This window comes from Vidua chalybeata, chromosome 16 (genome assembly GCF_026979565.1).
Source record: "Vidua chalybeata isolate OUT-0048 chromosome 16, bVidCha1 merged haplotype, whole genome shotgun sequence".
NCBI classification, from domain to species: domain Eukaryota; kingdom Metazoa; phylum Chordata; class Aves; order Passeriformes; family Viduidae; genus Vidua; species Vidua chalybeata.
In genome coordinates, this window is record NC_071545.1 from 14,182,279 (window position 1) to 14,205,228 (window position 22,950).

Genomic DNA, 22,950 nt, shown 5'->3' on the forward strand with positions numbered 1-22,950 from the left:
GGCTGACACGGATTTCTCTCGCTCTGATTGGTCTCTGACCTCCCCACCCACTCCACGCCCATTGGCGGCTGAGCCGGTCACGTGCCGCCCTTAGCAACGCACCCGGGCTTCCTTAGCGACGGGCGCTGAGGCGCGGGTGGGAACCGGGAACCGGGAACCGGGAACCGGGAACCGGGAACCGGGAACCGGGAACCGACCCAGACCCCAGGGAACCTGCGGGTGAGAGGCCTGATGGGCCGGGATCTGATCCTCAGTGGGCCCTGGGAGCGAGAGGCGGCGGGCAGGGGTGCTTGGAACCGGCCGAAGAGACGCTGGACAAGCGCACATCCCTGGGAGTGCCCGAGGCCAGGCTGGGGCTTGGAGCAACCTGGGCTAGTGGAAGGTGTCCATGGCAGGGCTGCAACAAGATGAGCTTTAAGATCCCTCCCAACCCATACAAGAAAGAGAGAGAGGAAGGTGAAGGATGGATAAATCCAGGGCCTGCTGCTCCTCGGTCTGTACTGCGCACAGCCACAGAGAGGTTTGGTTTGTTAATGAAATGCCATAAAGAGAGCAGACCTCTCTAAACCCCGGCATTTATCATCACTGTCCCATGCAAAAATAAATCAGAACTTACCCTGTAATTATAAACATCTTACACAAGCAAAAGTTTGAAGATTCAAGTCCTTCGCAGCGATTCATTAACTCTGCACAGTTTGAAAAAGACAAATAGTCTCGTTGCCTCCAGGGCAACATTAGGGATATTTAAATTTCCATGAAAAAATTCTTCACTGAGAGGGTTGTCAAGCATTGGAACAGGCTGACAAGAGAAGTTGTGGATTCCCCTTCCCTGGAAGTGTCCAAGGCCAGGCTGGATGGGGCTTGGAGCAACCTGGGATAGTGGGATCCATGGCAGAGGATGGAATGAGATGATCTTTAAGGTTCCTTCCTACCCAAAATATTCTGGGATTCTATGACTGCTGGAAAGAGTAGCCAGGCAGTGATTTAATTTATTTTCTTTTCTGTCCTTTAAGGCTGATTTTGTCTCACAATGAGTCAGTTTTTCAAGAATATTGAGCCAAACATTATTGATGATGAAATGCTTCAGAAAGCCATTGAAGAGAAGTGTCCAGAGGACCTTGGAGATATTGCCAGAGAAGAAAGTATTAATGTTAAGGTCGTGACAGAGCTACAATTTAGTTTTAAAAGTGAGTATCAGAATATATACATATTTTGCCTCTTCTTTTGCTAGAAGGTAATAGAATAAGTGGGTAGCTGGCAATTAAGCAAACATTATTAACTTGGATTTATTATGTGAAAATTAACATCTGGACTTGGACTTTAGCTCACACCTGTACGAAGGAGCTTCATCAGAGGGAGCTTTTGCTGATGGGCGACTCCAAAACTGCTTCACTTCCCTCTCTTATTGTCACTGCTGTTCTCATTTAACATTTATATTGTGGTGACACCTACAGGCCACAGGCCTGTTGGGCCCCTCAGTTCGTGGCCAAATCCAACCCTGGGCAGGCTCTGCCGCGGCTGGTGATTGTGTGAGAGCTGTTTGGGAGATTCTGGTGATTACAGTCCAATCTGATGGCATTCTCTGGTCATCCATAGCATTACCATGGCTTGCCTCTTACTGTCAAACCTGTCGTAAACTTGCACTCAAAAAAATGAAGAGGAAGAACATTTGGCTCAATATTTGAGTATTTTAGGGAGGGGGGTAATTTCAGTTGATTATTCTTTGTGTGCTCCAGTAAAATAACGTGTGTATGAGTTGATTTTCTTAGAAAATACTCCCTTGACCTGATCCTGCATAGATTTGTTTGCAAATAAAAAATCCAGAGCTGTGTGAATATTTTCCTCAGTTTATGGTGCCCTCACTAAATAAGGATAGCAGGACAGCAGATTAAATCTTCTAGGAAGCCATTGCAGGGGAAAGAGAAAAGGGAGTGAGAATGTTCTGTATTTCCTGTCACCTTGGTCCTGATACTTTGCTGTGGTGACTAACGGCCTGCCCTTGTGATTCTGTTTTTGGAGGAAACTAAATGCAGGGATATTGATTAGTTCTAAACTGCAGCCTTCACAGAAAAAGTAGACTCCAACTTCCTCTCCTGTGCTGAGAATCCCAGGAGCAGGAGAGTCATTTACAAAAGCAGGAGCTGGGCACTGCTAGACTGCAAATGCAGAGGAAAGCAGAGTCTCATCCCAAACCTCCTGCTTGGAGCTGGAGAGGAAAATGAAGGTCAAGGCCTCCTAGTAGTGGATTCATAAAGCCACTGGAGTGCAGGGCCATAGTCAGCACCCCCTGCACGCCTCGTTGGCCTCGCTGATGAGCAGCGTGCGCTGGTGCAGGACACTGAGGTTAAGTGGGCTGTTTCATTGAAATCTCGTCCAGCCAGTGCACCTCTGAGCTCTCCAGGGCACTCATCACATGCTGAAAACCCTTCTGGAGGCAAGACTGGACGTGTTTTCCTTGTGCAAGGCAGTGTGTCTGCTAAAACAAAGCTGGCTCACGTGAAAAGCAATTTTCTTTTTCTTTCCTTTTTTTTTTTTTTTTTTCCTGTGGCTTTAGACATCCTGCAGATTGATAATCTGTGGCCATTAGAGAATCTGACTAAACTGCAGCTGGACAACAACATCATTGAGAAGATAGAAGGTCTGGAGACTCTGGTTCACCTTGTATGGCTTGGTGAGATACAGACAGAGGAGGGTGGATGCCTTTGCAGGTGCAAAGCAATCTGTGATAAACCAGGATGTCACCTTCCTTCTCAAACACGACTGATAGGAGCTTACCCTGGGAAGGCTGTCAGCTGTCTGTGTGTCTCCTTATTTGACTGTCAAATGTCAAAATGCCTGAGTATCAGAGCTGCAAAACAATCCTTCAAATATTTAAAAACTGAGTTTAATACATTTGATGTGGCAGGAACAGGAAACTGAGGTTTCAAGGTTGTTTCCAAGGTTTGTATTGTGTTTAGGGGTGACTTTCAGGAATATTTATGGAAACACCTCTGTGATTTAGAAGCCTGCATTCTGTTTCCAAAGCTGCTGCAGGCATTCCAAAGCCTACAGCCCCTATATCCTTAAGGGCTTGGTGTCACCCTTGTCCCAAGGAGTGCCCATCCTTGTAGCCTTATGTGCCTGCTTGCAGCTACACAGATGCACAGCTTAGAGCATTCCCTGGAACTGCAGCCACGTTGCTGGCTGGAATTCTAAATATATCCTCAGCATGCAGGGCTTGAACTCATAAGCATGTTGTGAAATGTCTAATGGGTTCTTCCACCCAGTTGTTTGCACTGTGCTGCTCCACAGATGACTGAGGCACTCGTGAATCACCAACTGATCAGGGTAAGCACAGTGTTTTGGAGCACACTCGCTTATTTTGTTTGCCCAAAGGCTGCAGTGGCTCAGCTGCTGCTGTACAAGTGTCTCAGCCACCCAAGAGACCTCATAAACTGTTTTTGGACTCTTGGCTTGCTCAGTACTAGTCCAAAGGCAAATCCTGCCCTTAGTCATGGTGAGCGTAGGTGTTAGGAGAGATGTTCTGGCAGGGGAAGAGGACATTTCAATAAGTGAAACAGCTAAAGTGAGCCTTTGCATAACTCCACTGACATGGAACTGCCTTATCTTGGTCCTGTGGGAGAGACCACAACTGTGGCATTGGTGTGGCAGGACAGAGTCTGCAAGAAACAAGACAGTGTCAGATTCATCACAAAAATTCCCCTCTAAAGGCATTTTCTCACCTCTTGTTTTGTGTTTCCCCATAAGGCAGAAGTCCCTTTCAGGCTGTGTATGTGGACTCTGCATGGACTAACTTCAGCTTTTCCTCTCCTTTAAAAGTTGCACAGACAATTGCAAGAAGGAGATGGGAATAAAGGATGATTTAATGCTGAGCATTTCCTGTGGGACCTGGACCACCCCTGAGAAAAATCTGTACATAAACTCCTACATCTAGAACTAAAGGGCAGAATCAGGGTGTTCTGCAAGAAATAATTTAATGTTTGATTTGTAAATTCTTCTCCAGACCTGTCCTTCAACAATATTGAAGTAATTGAGGGCCTGGATACTCTTGTCAAACTGAAGGACCTCAGTCTCTACAATAACAGAATATCTAAAATTGAGCACATGGACACATTGCAAGAGCTGCAGATTTTCTCCATAGGGAAGAATAACCTGACCATTCTGAAAGATGTGAGTGTTCCCTGGCTTTGCAAATATTCCCTGCTGAAGGAGCAGATATTCTAAAACTGGCATTTGCCATTGTGTCCAAGCCCCTCCTTAGGTGATAAAATTCTTCTTAGGACTTCTAAGTAGTCTGAGCTATGGTTTTGGTCCTCTGGTGTTAAATGCTTACTGCAGCCATTTTTCTTTTAGATTATCGACTCATGGCCCAGTTCTGTGACTGCTCTCAGCTATGGCAAAATTCCTATTGGCCCCCATGAAAGCTAGAAAAGGAATAAGTGGCTGCACATGAGAAAAGGGGGGAGACTAGGATTTATTTGGGGTTCTTTTGAGGGCATCTTACCAATTTAGGACCTGTGATTTGTGCACCCCATCTGCCTTCTCTCTCCACCCATTGTCTAGATACTGCCAGCATGAATTTAAGTATTTCCTTTCCCAAAACCATTAGAAACTCATAATTGACTGTCGTGTGAATTTGGCAGCGGAGCAGAATACATATTGCAGCTCAACTGTAATAAAAGCAATAAATTCCAAGGCTGTGTTTCCCCAGCACTGGGAAATACAGAGCTCTTTCCCTTTGGCACAGGTTATCTATCTCAGGAGGTTAAAAAGCTTACAGACACTGAACCTCAGTGGGAACCCTTTCTGCAGTGAAGAGCACTACAGGCTGTTTGTTGTTGCTCATCTTCCAAGCCTGGTGTACTTGGACTTCAAGCTCGTGAGAAACTCCACGGTGAGATTTCTGCACTCCCTGATTGGGAAATCAGGCAACAGCATCTTACAGAGCCTTTGCTTTGTTGGTGTGCCAGCAATATTCCAGCACTGGGGGCAGGTTCCCTGCAGAAATCAGGCTCACAGAAACACACAGTGTTTATTCTGCTTCCACATAGCAGCTGTGAACCTGTAGGCCAAATTCTGTCAAATCTGACAGAGAGGTAGAGGTGTCAGAAGCATGATGTCTTCACAGATTTTGTGAAAATCAGCAGCTGTGTGTGGGAGAGGGGCCTGGTTCATGTTGCCACAGAGAGGCTGCAGTGTGAGTGCAAGTCTTCTTAGAGAATCTCAGAGGAAATCAGTCTGGAGACATGGATCCAGGGGGAAGGAGCCTTGGTGGTCCTGCTGCTCACAGAGTGATTTGTTTCAGTAGCAAACTGACAATCCAGGCAAGCAGGTGCCTGGATGCACTTCCCACTTTTGATTTCTGAGAGAAAGACTCTTCCTCCTCAGCAGTAACCTGTGGAGCTGCTTTATCATCCCAGGGCTCAAAGGAACAAAGACGGGGATTTTTGTTCAGGGTTTGAGGTTTTTTTTTTAGTAACCAAAGAACATGATTAATTGTAAATTTGCTTGTCACAGAGCAGGACCTGTACTTGGAATGTACAATGCTCTTACCATAGGACTGGTAGTGCATTCCAGGTCATGGAATGCAGTCCCTGCTCATCAGGGACGTCTGAGAATTGCATAGTTAAATTTGTCAAGCTTCAGTTTCAAGCTAATGAGGTTCTTGCCCCTGGTACTACCTCGACATCCACTCCTCCAAAGAACCTTCTCCTCCCTAGAAAATGTATTAACCTCGCTGACTGATCAAATTGGAGCTCAAATTCTAGAAGTCAAAATAGAACTTCCTGCTAAAAGAGAAAAAAAAAAAACCAACTTTAAAGATGAGAAAATGGAGAGAGAAAAGCTTCCTGTGACTGAATTATCTCAGATGCACTGAATGCAGAAACAGAGCAATATGCCAGCAAAAAATGGGATGAGGATTAGATTAGAAACTTCATAAGTAGTTTAATAAAAAGCCCATGAGGAAATGGAGAGGCAGATGTCACTCTGGTGCATGTTCTGGAAAGATCAGTTGCTTACGCCCTGATTCATTGAGCAATACTGGATAATCTAATACAAATATTTTATTTATATTTCTCAGAGAGAAGCTGCAGCTTTAAAGTATCAAGATCTTACAAAGCCGTTGGAGCAAGAAGAGGCTCGGGTCCTTGCTCTGCAGGAGGTAAAAGATGCAAAGCAGAAAGAGCTGGAGTACCACCAGGTAAGTTTTCTTTGGCTGGTTGTGTATTGTCTCAGGAGAAAGGAGCACAACAAGACAAGACATTGACTTGTCTTCTCCCTGCTTGAAGATTTAATGAGAGGTTAACATCAATGCTGCTAAAACTAAGGCTCAGATTAATCTCTGTGATCTCTGAATCTTATCTTTTGGATGGAAACAGGAGCTGCTGTGGAATACACATGACGTGGGGGAACATAATTCTTTGAGCTGAACAATGAAACTACAGATAGAGACCCTGCAAAGCTAAATAGTAAATCATACCCAGGGAGCTTATCAGCCTGATGTGAGATTAGGAAAATTACAGGTCTGAGGGAAATGTTAACGTTTTCATAGTGAAGTGACTTTTTTTTTTTTTCTCCTTCACACTAAGTCAAGCTTTTCATTAGTTTTATGGTTAAAGTCTCCAGGACTTTTGGAGATCCAGTCCTTTGAACGGGCTGAAAGCAAGATGAGGTGGAATGGTGCTTTCAGTTGTAGCCTGGCTCTGTATTCCAGACCTCTAGAAGATCAGAGTGGCTTAAGTTGAGTGCTTAGTGCCAGGGAGGATGCTGCAACTCTTCCCTTTGTCCCTCCCCAAAGTTCACCAACTCCTTATCTGAAAGGCTAAATAGCCTTGCAATAAGTGTTTGTATGTGGTAATGTCTCAAACTGGCAACTGGCACAGGTTACCCAGAGAAACTGTGGCTGTCCCATCCCTGAAGAGTTCCTGGCCAGACTGGATGGGCCTTGGAGCAACCTAGGAAAGTGGAAGGTGTCTCTGCCCATGGCAGGGGGTGTGACTGGATGATCTTTAATGTCCCTTCCAACCCAAACCATTTTATGATTTGGTGATCTGCTACAAGATGAAGCAGTGTTTTCTATCCTTAGGCTACAGAGCTGTAGCAGCAGCTACAGCTGCTGGGATGGGTTTCACTCCAGTTGCAAGGTGCTTTCATGGCTTGCTTGGAGTTTCTGCTGTGTTCATGTAACTGTCTCTGCACCCATATTCTGCTGCTGCTGAGTTGCTTATAGGAGAGACACATCCTGAGGACTGGCAGCAGGCTGGCGTCTCTATTTTACTTATTTTGCTCTGTTTCTCTTCAAAGGCAGCCTTTGTTGAGTACCTGAATGGATCATTCCTGTTTGACAGTCTGCATGCAGAGGATACAGAAGCTGCCAAACTGGCTTCCCTCCCTGGAGTGGGGGACCTGCTGCAGGCATATCCTTCCTGGGTTTGGAATACCTACAGCTAACAGGTAATGCCTTGAGTTAAGAAGGAAGTGCATCCACAGGGACTCTTCATCCGTTGCTTTTGTCCAGAGCTGAAAGCACACATTGATCTAAGATCTGAGGCAGTCTGTGTTCAATTTTGGAACTGTACCAAAAGTTACACTACAAGGCTGTGAGACCACTGACAGCTTTAAGGCATGATATCTTGTGAAATATGAGGGCTCCAAACAAATGGTTTATATTACTGACAAGCTGGCCAGCCCAGCTTGAGACATCCCATTTGTAAAACCACTCGTTTCTATCCCCAACAGGTCATGAGATCCCAGCATTTTAAATTCTCACCGCTGTAATTACCATATTCCTATTCCTTCCCTTGAATCAAACACAATTTTGGTAGCCTCCTTTTCTGACCCTTCAAGAATCAAGACTTTGTACTTTCTTTAAGTCTGGAATCCACTTAAAGTTTAAAATGAGCTGGAAGATAAATCTCTGTCGGTTGGATTATAAGAGCACAGTTGCTAAAATCATGTTGAAATTGAAGTGGTAGGAGATAGGAACAGACTAATCAGAATGATACAAGTCGCATATCTCACAACCTGCCACAACTGGCAACGTGAAGTTTCCAGGCCAGCACATTTTTCTGATCATTGCTCCTACACGGGGGAGCAGAAAGCAGACACTTTTTTTTCTTTTTTCTTTTCTCATTCAGATTAATAGAGTATTGTCAAGGCCAGTAACTTGACCTTCCTTAAAATTGCATTACACTGTTGGGGAAAAATGCATCATGGCTTAACTACAATAGACTCCAGAAACAATTCCATTGCCAAGATAATAGCAGAAGAAAAATTGACGTTATTTTTGTGATGCTACCAAGTCAGTAGTTTATTCTGTGCTCTGGCTGTGGGCTCCAGAGCTGTATTTATTAACTACACAGGCACTGTATTCACACTTGTGAAGACAGATAGGGTTGTAGGTTTCCTTCTGCTGCTGTGTCAGAAGAGTCAGACAAGTGAATGTATTTTCTTCTCTTCCTCAAGCCTTTTTCCCCTCTCAAGTTGCCATAGCTTTCTCCATACCTTTAAGGCAGCAAAACGTGAATGGGTGACCCAGACCTGCCCCAGACAGAATATTTGGCAGCTCCCAGCACAAACCACAGAGTTTACATAAAAGTAGCTCGTAGCTCTTGTTGCTCAGATTTGCAGAGGCAGAAGGAACATAATGTGTTGCTCCGCTGAACAAGCAAAAGACCTTGACTCTGCTGTCACATACAAGAAGGAGTTTGTCTTAGTTTGTGAGAACCTGTATAACTATGGACTGGAAGAGTATGAAAAACGAGAAGCTGAAGTCTCTAAATTCTACAAAAGACTCCATGAAATTCTGGCAGTCAACCAGCAAGAGAGCAAGAGAATAATCTCAGACTTTGAGAGTCGGAACCAAAGGGTAATGTTATATTTTTGTTTGTTTGATACATGATTTCCCTGCATCCTATACCAGCTTTTAATTTTGCTCAAAATGGGGGTAACTCCATTAAAATTAGGAAAATTATTCTGGATTGACAATGCTGTAATGGAAATTAAAACTTGATCCCTAATGACAGAATCACAGAGTGGTTGAGGGTGGAAGGGATCTCTGGAAGTCATCTGGTTCTGGTCAAGGAGGACCACTCACAGCAGGCTGCCCAGGACTGTGAATATCTCCAAGGATGGAGACTCCACAGCCTCTCTGGGAAAAATCTTCCAGTGCTCACTCACTGATATTTCCTTATGTGTTTCTTACATCATAAATTTATACAAAGAAAAATTGGTTTATTAGCTAATATAATGTCATTGACATAATGTGAAAAGTTTTTTAATACTTTATGTAGGGAAAAAAAATGGGGATTGAAATTTCTACCCTTTGGGCAAACTATAACCAGCTAACACAGCCTTTATATATACTGGGAATTCAGTGTAGAACAAAATTAATATGTCATTATGTTATCATATATAAAGGTAAAAGTCCTTCAAGGGTTTACAAAAAATGTGGCTAAACAGGGTGGAGTTTTTTACTTTTTTTTTTCCCATCCAGAAAAGTCACCAATATTTAAGAAAATGGAAATGCTCTACCTTCCTTTTAGTTTAAATATTTCTACAAAGTTGATTTTTAAGATAGATAGATAGATAGATAGATAGATAGATAGATAGATGTTTACTGCTACTCCCTTTCCATTTGAAGCCTCCAATAGCTCTTCCTTCATTGAAAAACCAGGAAGAAAAGGAAGGAAATTGCAGGGTATTCAGTTTATTTTCAAGTAATTTTCTGCTTCAGTTCATTTTCTCAAAAACAGCTCAAAGAACTATAACCCAAAAAAATTAGAGAAAGTTATTTTAATGTATTTCTAGTCCTTTAAAGCAGAAACTCTCTCTTTTCATTCTGCTCAACTACAGCCACCCATTGTGGCTGCTCAGGGCGTAGCTTCTAGCTGGATCCTTTTCTAACCATGTATAATAGATGGATCATGATTTTGTTTCCACAGGAAAAAAAAAAAAAAAAAAGGGAGGGCTAAAGCCTGGTAACACTGTCAGCTGAGAGAGCAAGTCCCTGACAAGTGACACCAGCAGAGTCACAAGCGCTGGCTCCTGCTGGAAACCAGGTCACTTTTATTTCAGTGCCTGTCACTGGCTGACAGCTGCTGAGTCACTCTGCTCCGGGGCCTTGAACCTTGCTGACTCACATTGGAAATCTGCATCCAGCAGCTCTAGGGGCTGGCAGCACTACCAGAGTCACAGAGCTGCAGAATGGTTTGGGTTGGAAGGGACCTAAAAGATCATCTCGTTCCAACCAGAAGTTTGATTTGGGTATTCAGTTAAGTTGTGCTTGAATTCTTACTGTGTCTTCCATGAGAAAAGCCTAAACCAGCAAAACAAACCCTGCAAAACCTACAATAACAAAGAAACAACAACAAAACCCAAAGATACACAGCTGAGGCTAGATTTTACCCCTTCACCTCTGTCAGGCTCAGCTATGGATTGGGCTGCAAGGGGTGACAAGAGGGATTAGCCTTAAGCTAAAGGAGGGGTGGCTTAGATGGAATATTAGGAAGAAATTAGATTAAATATTAGGAAGAAATCCTTCCCTGTGAGGGTGGTGAGGCCCTGGCACAGATTCCCACAGAAGCTGTGGCTGCCCCATCCCTGGAAGTGTCCAAGGCCAGGTTGGACAGGGCTTGGAGCCACCTGGGATAGTGGAAGGTGTCCCTGCCCATGGCAGGGGGTGTGACTGGATGATCTTTAAGGTCTTTCTCAACCCAAACCATTCTGGGATTCTGTGATTCTCTACAAACAGGACCCAGGGTTCAGCATGCCAGTTTTCATATAAATATTAGAGGAGTTTGTATCAAAACTGGACACAGTGTTTTAACATCATTTCCCCATCGTTTAAAATTGCTGGAGGAGTTTAAAAGGCACTGAGGTCCCAGCAGACTGCAGTCTGTGAGCTGTTCTTAGGCTGTTTGTCTGTCTGTAATCCTTTCATGTAAACTTGGGTAACCTGTAAAATCACTGTGCTCTCTGAAGTTGGTTACGGAGGATTAAAGGCCTTGAACTTTGAAGTTATTGCTCCCAGAGGTGCAGCTTGAGTGGCTCTGGAGCCTTTTGAGCTTTCTAACTTGTTTACATTAGAAAAGAAGACACCTTGCTCTCCCCTTCCCCCTTTAAACTGCAGAGTTTGGGTAATCCACCCCATTTCCAAACACAAGCCTTGGCAGGGGTTTTTAACAGAATTCTTTATTTCACCCCATTCCATTCCCTCTCTGGAGAAGTGGATTAGACATAATAAAACATATATATTTTTCCTCCTTTTTTAAGCAGTTGATTGTTAACTGATTTTAAACAGACTTGAAAATAACACATTCAGCACAAGAGGATTTTTTTTTTATCCAAGCAAACATAAATCTTGCCTGATACAAAAGTGACATCAATACATAATTCTGAAGGGCAATAAATCCTTGCTGTAAGAGGAAGGCAGGCAATGATAGGTATTCCATATTCAGAATACTAAATCCTGACCCTACTGGAAGTCAGTCAAGATTCTCCTTGGCAGGAAGTGGATCAGAATTTACACCTGCCTTTCTTTCTCTGAACCAATTGTTAATTTCTTCTTCACAGCCAGCAATGTCAAGAATTAAATGTTTTTTGTTTTTTTGTTTTTTTGTTTTTTTCTTGAAATGAGGGAGAACCAAAATTGGAAGTATAGAAGGAGCAAAGTCGTCTGTTGAGTGGAGGATGAGGAAGAGTTTTCCCAATCCCCCTGCAGTAGCAAACCTCAGCACTGTTGACTACCCACTATGTAAATCTGGAGACTTCCCTGAATCATCACATTTCATTTCAGCTAATCAGCAGCAGGAACTTTTCTCACACATGTAACAAGTTCATTAAATTGCAATGGAGTGCTGAACACTAATTCATGTATCTCTGTGTTTAGAGGCTGGATGAGATTTCTCAGGCCAGGAGTGGTGAAATTGCTGAGTCTAAACGAGCCCAGGGTAAGGAGGACATTAATCAGCTGTGGGGTGCACTCATGACCTTGGAAGCACTGGTGTCGAACGACCTGGAGGTGAGATCCAAGCTCCCACCTGTGGGACCTCACAGCCAGAACGTTGTGGGGTCAGTTCTCTGGCTCTGCAGCCCTGTGTAGCAGCTTACTCACAAAGAGGGAGGCACAGGACTTCCACTCAGGAAAATGTTTTGTCCCCATCTTATTCTTTCTCTGTTCAAAGTTGATGGGAGTGAGATCAGGACACTGGTACCTTACAGCAGATTTCTGTTTCTCAGAGCAGAACACAATATGTCCATCCCATCTATCCAAGCTGGTTTCCCACACTTCAGAGGCAGGGAGGTTGTGCAATCACGTTATAGGTCTGCACAAGTTGCTGCATAGCATGGGGTATGCATTTGGAATTCTAGAGGTATCGTTCTTTGAAGCTGATCTTTGCTGTAAGATTATACACATTCCTGCTCAGCTTGCTGCATTTGCTTGCATAATAGCTGCCTTTTCCTCCCCAGACTTTTCCTCAAAAACTAGGGCAGGGCTGCTGATGAGCATCTTCATCGAAGGAAAAAAACCCAAAGTAATCTGTTTAAAAATGAGCAGGCAGGAGCTGTGGCCTGTGTGCAGCAGTTTAGTTTTGTGAGCAGGAATGGTAGGAAGCAGCAGCTCAAAAGAAATCCTCACTGCATCAGGATTGTGCCTTTTTAATTTCAGTTTTCTGAGTTGGCCCTTACACATCTGCAATCACTGATGGGATGAGCAGAAACATTCCTCCCTCTGTGCCCTGCTGGATGTGCAGGATTCAGGTACCAAGACATCTAAGTGCAACACTTCACAGATTCTCCATCAGCCATCTCTGAAAGAGGGAACTGGCAGCTGCAATTTTAATTTCTGAGGACTAAACCAAGAGCTGCAGTAAAGCCCAGGCAGGTGTTGTGCTTCTGACAAGAGGCTCTTCATACAGACAAGGACAAGGAGGCTGCAGTAAGGCAGGGTATGGGAGTCCAGCCCTCTCCAGGCACTGCTTAGGTGAGGGTAACAAAGCATCCCCTGGCTTACTCCAGACACTGGGTAAAGGTAGTATTCAGTCAACTTCCCTCCAATAAACTGATTCTGATTTTCTGTCCCTGAAGAAGGGAATGAAATCTTGAAAACACTTTAAATGCTTGAGGCAGTTCAGTTTCTGACTGTGCTAATAACAGCAGTGAGTCCAAATTACAATGAGTTGTAGATTCCTCCTAGACTCTCTGACTCCCTGTTATGTTTGTGCAAGTTTTCATTGTGATATTTCCTCTTTTTCCCCTCTTTTAAGGAACTGTTACAGGATTTTAAAAGAAGCATTGATGTCCTAGCATCAACATTCACTGAAAACATTCAAGGGATATATCCTTTTCACAGTAGGTTGGCCTGGACCTCCCAGTCATGCACCTACACTTCACCTCTAAATCCAAAAATGAGCCTCCAGTATAAAAACTTTTTTTTTTTTTTTTAATCAATAGAAAATATCTTTTCCCAGCCTTGAGGAATGGTCATTTAAGATGCCCAGCTTCTTTATGTGGAGACTCTGGAGAGCACAGAAAGATCTAAATTCTACTGTGCTGAAAGTCTGTAGGATTTAGGCAGCTTTCACCCGGTTGGGAATCTTCCTTTCTTCTCCATGCAGAGAAGACAAAACAGAGGGAAGATCTGGTTAGACTGCTGTTTAGGTACCTTCCTGCCATAGCAGTAAGTGAAATATCTACAATTCTGGTTGAATGCTCTTTAAATGGTGTCCATTTTTGTATTTTTGATGTGTGCTGAAAAAAGTTATATGAGAATACTGAAGTGCTTGAGTGTCAGGTCACGCTGCTTTAAATCTAGAAATCTGATGGCCTGGTGCAAATAATTGCACTGCATTCAGAGCTTAGCTTTCACCTGCAGGCCTCTTCCAATTTCCCTGGCAGCTCCAGGTCCTCTCTCACTCCTCTGTCATATTTGGCAGTAAAGATGAGGCTCAGTGTGTGATTAAGAACTGAAAGTGTGTATCCTGATATCCTGACACCACAGCAGCTTCTGGGAGCAGCCAGGCTCATTTCTGCAGAATCCCCCTGTGCAGACACTTGGTCCCTAAAGGACCAAGGTCATTTAATCTCCATAGATGAGTGGTGTGGTCATCTTTTTCCTCAACCATGTTCTGTACGTTTAGCCAGTGCCGGGACCTGGAAAATCAACACCATGAAAAGCTGATGGAGATTGTCATGGCCACCCTGAAGAAATTGGACCACTATGAGCTTGAAGAGGATTTTCCAGATGATCTTCAAAGGGTGAGGTCACCAAAACCATTAATCTCTGTGAGAGAATAGGCAAGAAAATGAGGCCATAGCCTCTTCTCTGAAGGGACAGAATTTCCAGGAGGCTCAGTGCTGCCAGAGCCATACCTGAACCACAGCATAACCTCCTTCCTAGAGGGTCCAGCTGCTTGGCTAAACTGTGGTGCCTCTGAACATCTCCACTGACTAGGACAGGGGATAACTGCACTGCAGGTTTCTCTGGGCACTGCCAGAGCTGGTGGCAGCAGCCCAGGAGAGGTGCTGAGGAAATCTCTCTCCTGCCTCCAGCACAACTCAGTGCTCTGGCTGATTTCCAGGCACTCAGGCAGCATCTTTGCTGCACTCCCTCGTGGCTGGTTTTGTTCAGACTCTCCCTGCTCCCTCAGCAGAATCCCAACACTGCTCTGAATTTCTTACACCAGGGCTCTGTTTGCTTCAGTGATTTCAAAATCCCTTCCTGGAGCTCCTGAGCCCTTGAGCTGATCTGGAGGCAGGACATGACACTTTAAATGGAGCCTTCCACCAAGCCCTCAGTCTTGCTGTGCAAGCAAAGATCCCAGGAGCCTTTCCAAAAGCACCAACATCGTTGCAGTGCTCCACTCAGCAACACTGCTGCCCTTTTTGCCTCCATAATTCCTTCATTTAGTGGCTAAATTACTTGAATTTGCATTAGCTGCGGTTTTGCTCTGTCCAGATTATCCCAGCCCCCTGTCAGTCCAGGTAATCACGAGCTGACAGACACAAACCAGAGCCCTGAGCCCCAGGGGAGCTGCTGCTTTATGGCCTGTGCAGATGGTGGCAGTTCCGCACCACTGCCGTGCACCCATTTTGCTTCACTGCCATCCATTCCCATGGAGAAGGGAATTCATTTGCCCAACAGCTGCACTTGGCTGCAGGAGGAGACTCATTATGGGTTAGTGAAGCCACCCTCTATTTAGAGCCACAAGGGAAGTCACCGCTTCCATTAGAAGCTGGGACTCTCCAAAAATGAAGATTTACAGCCAGTGCCAGCAGTGCAGGAATCCCTTCCAAGTGCGATTTTCCATTTCCAGGCATGCTGGAGCATATACAGCCTTTCTTCCACACCAGCTGCACAGCAGCCCTGCTTGCACTGATCTCCCCATTTCAGCACGTGGGGCCAAGGGTGCTGCCTCTGTTTCCCCACCTGTGTTAGGGATAATGCCCCATTACACCGCAGCAAGGCCAAGGGTAGAGCCCTGGATTCATCCCGATGAGTAGGGATTTGCCAGGTTGAGACAGAGAGTTTCTCCCTCTGAGCACTGCTGTGCTGCTCCTTCATTGTGTGCTCACCCCTCCTCTCATCCGGTCACGTTACCTCCCAGCTCTTTGAGGACAAAAACACCATTGTCAACATCATCAGCATGTCCCACAGCATCCGCCTGCGGAAGATTGATAAGCGAGAGAGCGACATGCTCTGCAACACCTACCAGTGGCAGATCTCAGTGACAGGAAAGGTAAGAGACCCTCACACTCAGGGGGATGGGGCACAGACAGGTCTGGCCCAAGTGGCAGGGACACTGTGAGGGGAGACACTCCCAGATCTTTGCTGGACCTTGACACGCCTGCAGATTCACTGCTTGGTTTCAATCTGTCCAGGCTTTCCAAACCGAGAGTGACAGAAACCGCGCCTGTATCGAAAAGATCATTTGCTTCATCAACACTCTGCAGAAGGAGCTGGATAGCACAGTGATCCTGGAGCCTACAGAATAGGGCTGGGGAGCTGCCTCAGCTGGGGCACACAGGACAGCCCCCAGCAGGAGCAGCTGCCTCTCTATGGCCAAGCTGCCTGGGACATTTCAGACCAAATGCATACTTCTTCCATCCACCATAAACTGCAAATAAAAGCTACTTCTTGACTCTGGAAAAGCATCCAAAGCCCTGTCTCTTCCATCATATTGGCACAAAGCCCGTGCAGACAACTCAGACCTGGTCACAAGGGGTTATGGATCAGCTGTGAGCTGATTGAACCAAATCATAGCAGCATATCATGCCTGAAAGCTTCGGTACCTGTGAGCTCGGTGGCAGGAACCTGTGAGCTGCTGGCACGAGGCAGCAGCTCAGGAGAGGAACACTCTCCATCAAACCACCCCCGAGATAACAGCAGGTTTCCAGCTCAGCGAGCACAAGGCTGGCGGGGGCTCCGTATGCCTGGGAGCCTCATCTTCTCACCCCTTCTCGCAATCGGCTTTCTGCAGCGTGAGCAGAGCAGCCCCCAGCCAGCAGGAAGGGAAATCAATGGTTCCACAGGAGCTCACGCGCCGCTGCTCGCGACAGCCAAGTGAGGAGTCATTAATTCCCCTCCTTGCTCGGTGACAGGCGCTGCCACGCTCGCTTGTGGGCAGCTTCTGAGGAACGGTGCTGGCCGGGGCGGTGCTGCTCCAGGCAGGCAGCAAGGAGAAGGTGGGAAGGTTAAACGAGAGGGTGGCTGTGTGTGCTCGCCAGGGGCAGAGCAGGTCTCAGAAAACCCCGTGGCTGCTGCTGCCTGTCAAACACAGATTCAGCTCATCATGCTCTGTGCTTCTGAAGATGGCTGGAGCCCTGGTTTTACCCCTCTTGCTCCACGACTATACAGTTGTCTCCTTGCTACCTCCTCAGCTGCATGGAGTGGTTCACACAGTAGTTAGTGTCTGCTCTGGCCTGTGATTTTTAATACCTGGAGCCATCCCAGCACCTGTCCACAACGTGGCAGCTCAGGACCCACCCCACAGTTTGGTGATTAAAACAAAGACACACAGCTTTTGGTACCTCACAGGGGCGAGTCTTTAATGGAACACAGAGACCCTGGTGTTACAGACAGGCACGCCGAGGGATGAACAACAGATGCAGTGGAGTCTGTTTTCAGATTTCCATAACAAGTGTGTGTCAGGAGCTGGCAGCTATGAAGACATGTGGCATATGCTGGGTATGTCTGTGCCGTGCCCTGCCCAGGAAGCTGTTTCTTCTGTGGGAGCTCCTCTGATGAGTTACAGACACCAGGAAAGGACAGAGCTGCTGGCTTGGGGATTCAGAGGAAACTCACCTTGACCTCTCCTCCTTGTGTGATGCACTGCAGCAGGCAATCCAAGTGAAGAGTTGCCCACAAAACCACAGCACATGAAGCTGATCCCAGGAAAAGTGGAATGGCAGGAAGGTGGCTACCATCCACTGTGGTCAGGCCAGCAATTCCCAGCTGGACGTTTTCTTTCTGTGCCCTGCCCAGCTGCCTCAGTCCTGCAACAGCTTGTGTTTTACAGTTGAGCTCTCTGAGCAGAGGTGAACAAAGAGAGTCCCAGCTGCCGTGCGAGCACGCAGCTCACACAGGTCGTAGTCATGGGCCCACTCCACGTTGCCCCAGCGCCGAATCTGAAGGAGAGGAGGAACAGAGATTATACTCAAAGCAACTCTCAGCTTCCCTTCTGATGTTTGTGAAGCACAGGTAACCCCCCCTACCCCCAGGAACTGAGATGATCCTCGACTGCTGAGGCAGGGATATCTCAAGATCAGGATGTGCTTCATCTGTACTGGGGTCTGAGGCAAAGCCTCTTAACGGGAGGATGAAAAGATTCCCAACTTCAGCTACTTTTGGGACAAGGAGAGCTTCACACCAAGCTAATTTCCAGCAAGCTTGCTATCTTGGTGTCTACCAAAGCCTCCAGGCTGGATAACCCTCAGCAGGAGAAGTCAGCCACAACTTTGCACTTCAGATTAGAGAGGGAGAAAAGCAGCCATCTGGGCTCTGTGAAAAGAAACTGGCAGCCCTGGGAGCACTCTGGGCTGGTGTGCCCGTGGTGTTGCTCTGCAGCAGCACGCACCAAACGCTCTCAGACACAGAGACTGGTGGAGTGGAACGTCTCCTGCTATAGCAGGCACTTCCCCTGCCAGTTATTTGTGGTGGGGGATGCATTTGTCATGCTGAGATTATTGCTATTTGAATTATAGGGCTGTTTTGTAACATAATTTACCTGGTATTCTTCCTCCAGGCGAGACAGAAGCACAGCTTTCTCTACTGTAATGTGCCTGTCAATCAGGCTCATGGACAGAATCAGCGATTTCAGCTGGGTGATTACAAATTCTATACCTGGAAGGGAATAAGCCAAACCAAACAAGATTCATGGCTGTTTTCTGCAGCATTACAGCAGCATCTTCACATCTGCCTGAAGAGACAGGCAGGCTGTGGTACCCCCTCAGGGAGGGCCAGTGATCCTCCCACCTGTACCTGGGCACTCAGATCTGTGGCTAACACCAGGCACAGAGCATTGTGCTGGCCCTGCCACTGCAGTGACAAAGGCCATGCCCTGGACACCACCTCCTTTTATTCTGCCACAACCTTTCCCTGTGCAAAGGGAAGAGATATCCACCCAAGCTCGAGAATTCTGTGGGTGTCACTGCCTGCTGCTCATTCAGGTCTGGAGCAAAGCAAACCTCCCTTCATTTCTTTATCTTTCGGTGTCATTCAGATGATTCAGGCAAGATTAAGTGGGATATAAGGATAAAAAAGTGAGGACAGTGCACAGTGTGGGCACTTTGGAGTACTAAGCCTGATTTCTTTTCCTGGTAACAACAGATAGGGATTAAATCATTAGAAGGTTTGGCATTAAAGAAGTTATTTCTGCTAAGGTGGAGCAAGCAGCTCATGGGACAGCACAGTCAGATCCTGAACACCAGTGGCACTGAAGAGAATCCCTGCCTGTGACAAAAGCAGGTCAGGGCCTGGCCTGCAGATTTAAAACATAAACCTCCACACCTGGAGCAGGAGAAGGAAATCATTCCTGTCACTCTCCTGCCCCGTGGAGAGGAACCACCTCCTCACTGGCCCAGCCCTGCTCACCTTGCAGGGCCCACATGTTGTAGGATGCCAGATGGCTGACAAAGGTCTCCTTGGTGCTGGCTGGAATGTTTGGCCCCAGGATGCTGGTCGAGGAGCCAATTGTCACATTGTACCTGGAATGATCACCCAAACCCTTAGTAAAGCCCAGGGGAAAGGCCCAGGGCTCATGGAGCCTGTGGCCTTGGCACTTCTAAGCACCAGAGCCCCTGGGCTCAGCAGGGCAGGGCCTTAAGCAGCAAAGGAACCCTTTGAGCTCTCACCTTTTCTCAGCCCAGGCGACCACAGGATCCCATTCGTTCTTCTGTAGTTCTGCCAAGGCTGGAGGCTCCTCCACACGATAGCTGGGACATCACAGAACAAAACCACGCTGGATGGTCACTCCCAGGCTGGGACACACCTCTGGGAAGGACACTGACCCCACCAGACCCACAGCAAGTGGAACAGGGACCTGCTGTCCACCCAGGCAGCAGTGACAGGGAACAATCCCCCAACTTTTCCCTAAATTCAATGCTTTTTGTTATTCCAGGAAGGACAATTCTGTCTTACTACAAAACAGAGCAGTGAACCAGCCAGCTGAAAACTGCAGGCAGCCCCAAGCCACAGACTGAAGTGAGGTTTAGCAGTTAGAGGAGGGTACAAACCCCACTGCAACTCTCTGTGGGGCCACTCCTGCTTCTCCTTGCCCAGTGGCTCAGCTCAGCATTCCCTGCTCCCCCAGTCTGACCAAAGCCACAGGGCAGCTGGGGGAAGCCTGTTCCTTTCTCTCCACAGGAACTGTGCAGCTGCCAGTGGAGGCTGGGACAAGAGCCTGGGCATGAACAGGCTTGATCCTACAGCTCACAGGGACTTTAAGGAATGAAGGGCATTTTGGGACAGGTACAAGTAGTCTGAGCTATCTGTACTGGCAGGAATACCAGGGACTGGCTAAGAGATCCCCACAGGCCTTTCAAAGATGTTTTCTTTTCTCCAAGATCTTCATTTCCCACTGCTCTCACCCTTGCCCAGCAGGGAGGTGTCCAGAACAGAGCTCAACAGAGGACCAAATCCAGTGCTCCTTCTTTGGGTGCACAGACTCCAACTAGGTTTGCACATGCAGGACTGATCTAAACTAATTCAAACCCTCAGGCAAAAACAAGCACAGAGCCATGCCATGACTGGGTGAGTGCAGATGTTTTCCCTCACTTTACCCAACCCTCTTTCCAAAATCCAGCTGGGTCCCCATCTCATACCAGACTGTGTCTGTCTCCAGGAACTTCACAGCTGCTCGGATCAGCTGCGTTTTGTTTCGCTGCGTGGGATTGTCCAGCGCCGTGTTGCACAGAGTGGTCTGGGGATAAAAGCAGTTGAAACTGCTGTTATTCCAGCCTTGAAAAAGCAGCAACTTCCATGGTACAATGCCAAGAAGAAGCAGAGGGATCTGTGGCAAATGAACAACTGAGGGATGCAGGGTTATAAAATGGCTAATGTAATAGGTATCTTCTCAAATCTTTCAGAATCCCTGGAAACAGCTCATTAAGCAGCAGGGAAGAATTGGATTGCTCCAGAGCTCAGTTTCCTCCTGCTCCTCACTATTCCCAATAACACTGTCCAGCCCCTTCTCAAGTTCCACTAGTGACACAGATTCCCTCTAGACAGGCACCCAGCCAGCCCAGAGAAAGTCCTAACTTTCTGCTCATTAGGAGCAGGACAACCTGCTGCCTCCACATTCTGCATTTGGAGGTCTCAGCACTCCACCCTGCCGTGCTCACCAGGTGCATCGTGTAGAACTTGATGGTGTCTTTCTGGGAATCCCACTCTGTTGCCACTGCAATGGCCAAGGCCTCGCTGGGGACAGTGAAGAGCTTGGCCTGGGGCGTTTTCAGCTTTCGGTGGTCCAGGTTTATTTCAAAGCCTCCTGGGGAATCAGAGTAGAAATCCTGGGGAATCAAAGAGGAGCAGGCACTAAGGAACAACAGACAACCCCACAGCAGGAGCAGATTCAGAGCTGGAGCTGAGAGGAGCAAGAGACCAGGAATACTCAGGTTTCCCACCATCACTTGGATACACTTGGTCCTGGAAGCTGCTTCCCACCATGCAGCTTTGCTGTAGATGAGAAGGGGACACAGCAGCTGGTGACAAACCTGCCACTGACACAGCCTGGGCTGCAGGTGCTGACGTGGTGTGGGGTGATACACCTCTCCTAGGGATCAGCCATCCCATCCCATCCCATCCCATCCCATCCCATCCCATCCCATCCCATCCCATCCCTGTGGCCATACTCACCTTCCCCCTGTGAGATGCTCACATTCTGGTAGAACCTCTTCCTCTCTGGGGACAGAAACAGAAGGCAAAGAGAACATTCAGAGGGCAAACAGAGAATGTTCAGCCCCTTCCCCTGCTCCCCATCACAGCTCAGAACAGACAGAGCTTTGCTGCTGTCGAGGTGGCCTGGCCACAAAAATCCAGCCCTTCATCCACAGTTTCCAAGCTGTGAGCAGCAGGGAAGCACCAGGAGCAAAGAGAACCAGCTACAATCCTGCCAGGCTGGGGGCTCAGCTGCCTCAGGGTGTGGCAGGGCTGGTTTCCCAAGGAGGCCTGTCCCACCTCTCCTCAGGAGTTCTGCTTCAGGGTCAACCTTTCCAGATTCTACAATTACAGTCACACTGGACAAATTAATCCCCAAAGGACACTGCAGCCCAAACATCCCAGTCCAGCTCAGGAATATACCTGCTCCACCAACAAGATGAGCCTGAGGAAACTTCAGGTCTCATTTTAGGAGCAGTGTCCTTTGCTACCAGCACTCCTAACACTGTGAGAGCAGGATTACACCCACCCCAAAGGCTCACACCCCTCCCACAAGGCAGGAAGAATCCACGAGCCATTCCCCCGACAACAGCAACCAGGCTGTAAATCCCAAACCCATAAATCTGTCTCGTGAAGGGCACAGCAAACAGGTCAGGCTGCAGGTCTGCTGTTCCAGGCTAAAACCAGCACATTCCCACTGGGGAAATTGAAGGATTTGCTCAGGCTCAGCGACCTGTGAGCTTTGGGGCCTCAGGCACAGTTCTAAAAACAGATTAAAGTGTGTGTACCCCAGAGGATCCCCGAGGCTCATCAGTGACTCCCAAAACCTTGTCATGAGTCACCGCGACTCTGCAACCTCACCTCCGACAAAATGAGATTAATTTTACTGTTCTCAAACCAACGTGATTCCAGCAAAGTCTCTGGATAGGATACGTGGGCCAGAACGTACCTGAACCCCCTCGTCTGAGTCCCATTCCCTTAAAATCCCTAAAACCCAATAAAACACAAAACCAAGCGTAACAAACTGGTTCAGTGAGGGCTCGGCCGTGCTGCCAGCGAACCCTGCCCGCTCCAAACACACATTAACGCCAGGGAAAGGGCGCGGGGGACAGCCCCAGCCCCGGGGCCGCTCAGCGAGGCCGTGCCGATCCCAGCCCTGCCCTGGGTGACCCCGGCATGAGGGTCCCCAGGGAAGGATCCCCCTCCCCAAACGGGGCTGGAGCCGCCCCTGTGCTCCCTCACCTGTCGGCGGGGCATAGGCCCGGCGCCCACATGACCCCACCGGGCCGCTCCCAGCATCTGCAGGAGGCGGTCGGGGGAGCCGAGCGGGCGGGGAGTGGGCCCACCACAGCCGGCGACAGCCGCGCCACATCGCGACAGACGACATAGCAACCTCGTCCCCACCGCGCTCAGCGCCGCTCCCTGGGCGCCGCCATCTTGCCGGCGGCCGCAACCAATCCACGCCGCCTGGACGAAAAAAACTACATTTCCCAGCGGCGCCAGGTGGCAGCACAACCAATCAACGCCCCGGCGTCGTGACAGCAGCCAATCAGAGTCAGGGGGCGCCCCTCAGG

General features: G+C 47.6%; 2 protein-coding genes across 2 annotated transcripts; one reads left to right on the forward strand and one right to left on the reverse strand.

Annotated features, from left to right (window-relative positions):
- Nucleotides 1–78: 78 nt before the first annotated feature.
- On the forward strand, nt 79–16,153 carry DRC3 (dynein regulatory complex subunit 3). Its single transcript, XM_053957408.1, has 13 exons — nt 79–219; nt 1,014–1,187; nt 2,555–2,671; nt 4,004–4,170; nt 4,748–4,894; nt 6,083–6,202; nt 7,306–7,418; nt 8,695–8,869; nt 11,891–12,022; nt 13,269–13,339; nt 14,136–14,259; nt 15,609–15,740; nt 15,883–16,153. Exons 2-13 carry the CDS (start codon nt 1,031–1,033, stop codon nt 15,994–15,996), a joined length of 1,569 nt encoding a protein of 522 aa, XP_053813383.1. The 5' UTR covers nt 79–219; nt 1,014–1,030; the 3' UTR covers nt 15,997–16,153.
- An 874-nt stretch (nt 16,154–17,027) lies between these two features.
- On the reverse strand, nt 17,028–22,852 carry ATPAF2 (ATP synthase mitochondrial F1 complex assembly factor 2). Its single transcript, XM_053957406.1, has 8 exons — nt 22,619–22,852; nt 21,356–21,400; nt 20,842–20,987; nt 20,323–20,420; nt 19,354–19,434; nt 19,094–19,206; nt 18,228–18,343; nt 17,028–17,628 (listed from the first exon to the last, which is right to left on the reverse strand). Exons 1-8 carry the CDS (start codon nt 22,761–22,763, stop codon nt 17,491–17,493), a joined length of 882 nt encoding a protein of 293 aa, XP_053813381.1. The 5' UTR covers nt 22,764–22,852; the 3' UTR covers nt 17,028–17,490.
- Nucleotides 22,853–22,950: the final 98 nt, after the last annotated feature.

Excerpts from the sequence above, each read along its gene's own strand:
- ATPAF2 (XM_053957406.1), bottom strand. The coding sequence starts at position 22,763 with ATGTCGTCTGTCGCGATGTGGCGCGGCTGTCGCCGGCTGTGGTGGGCC. Across the intron at positions 21,401-22,618 it reads GGCCTATGCCCCGCCGACAG|AGAGGAAGAGGTTCTACCAG; the intron begins GTGAGGGAGCAC and ends TTCTGTCCCCAG. Across the intron at positions 20,988-21,355 it reads GAGCATCTCACAGGGGGAAG|GAGGCTTTGAAATAAACCTG; the intron begins GTGAGTATGGCC and ends CTGATTCCCCAG.
- DRC3 (XM_053957408.1), top strand. The coding sequence starts at position 1,031 with ATGAGTCAGTTTTTCAAGAATATTGAGCCAAACATTATTGATGATGAA. Across the intron at positions 4,171-4,747 it reads ACCTGACCATTCTGAAAGAT|GTTATCTATCTCAGGAGGTT; the intron begins GTGAGTGTTCCC and ends CCTTTGGCACAG. Across the intron at positions 8,870-11,890 it reads TTGAGAGTCGGAACCAAAGG|AGGCTGGATGAGATTTCTCA; the intron begins GTAATGTTATAT and ends CTCTGTGTTTAG.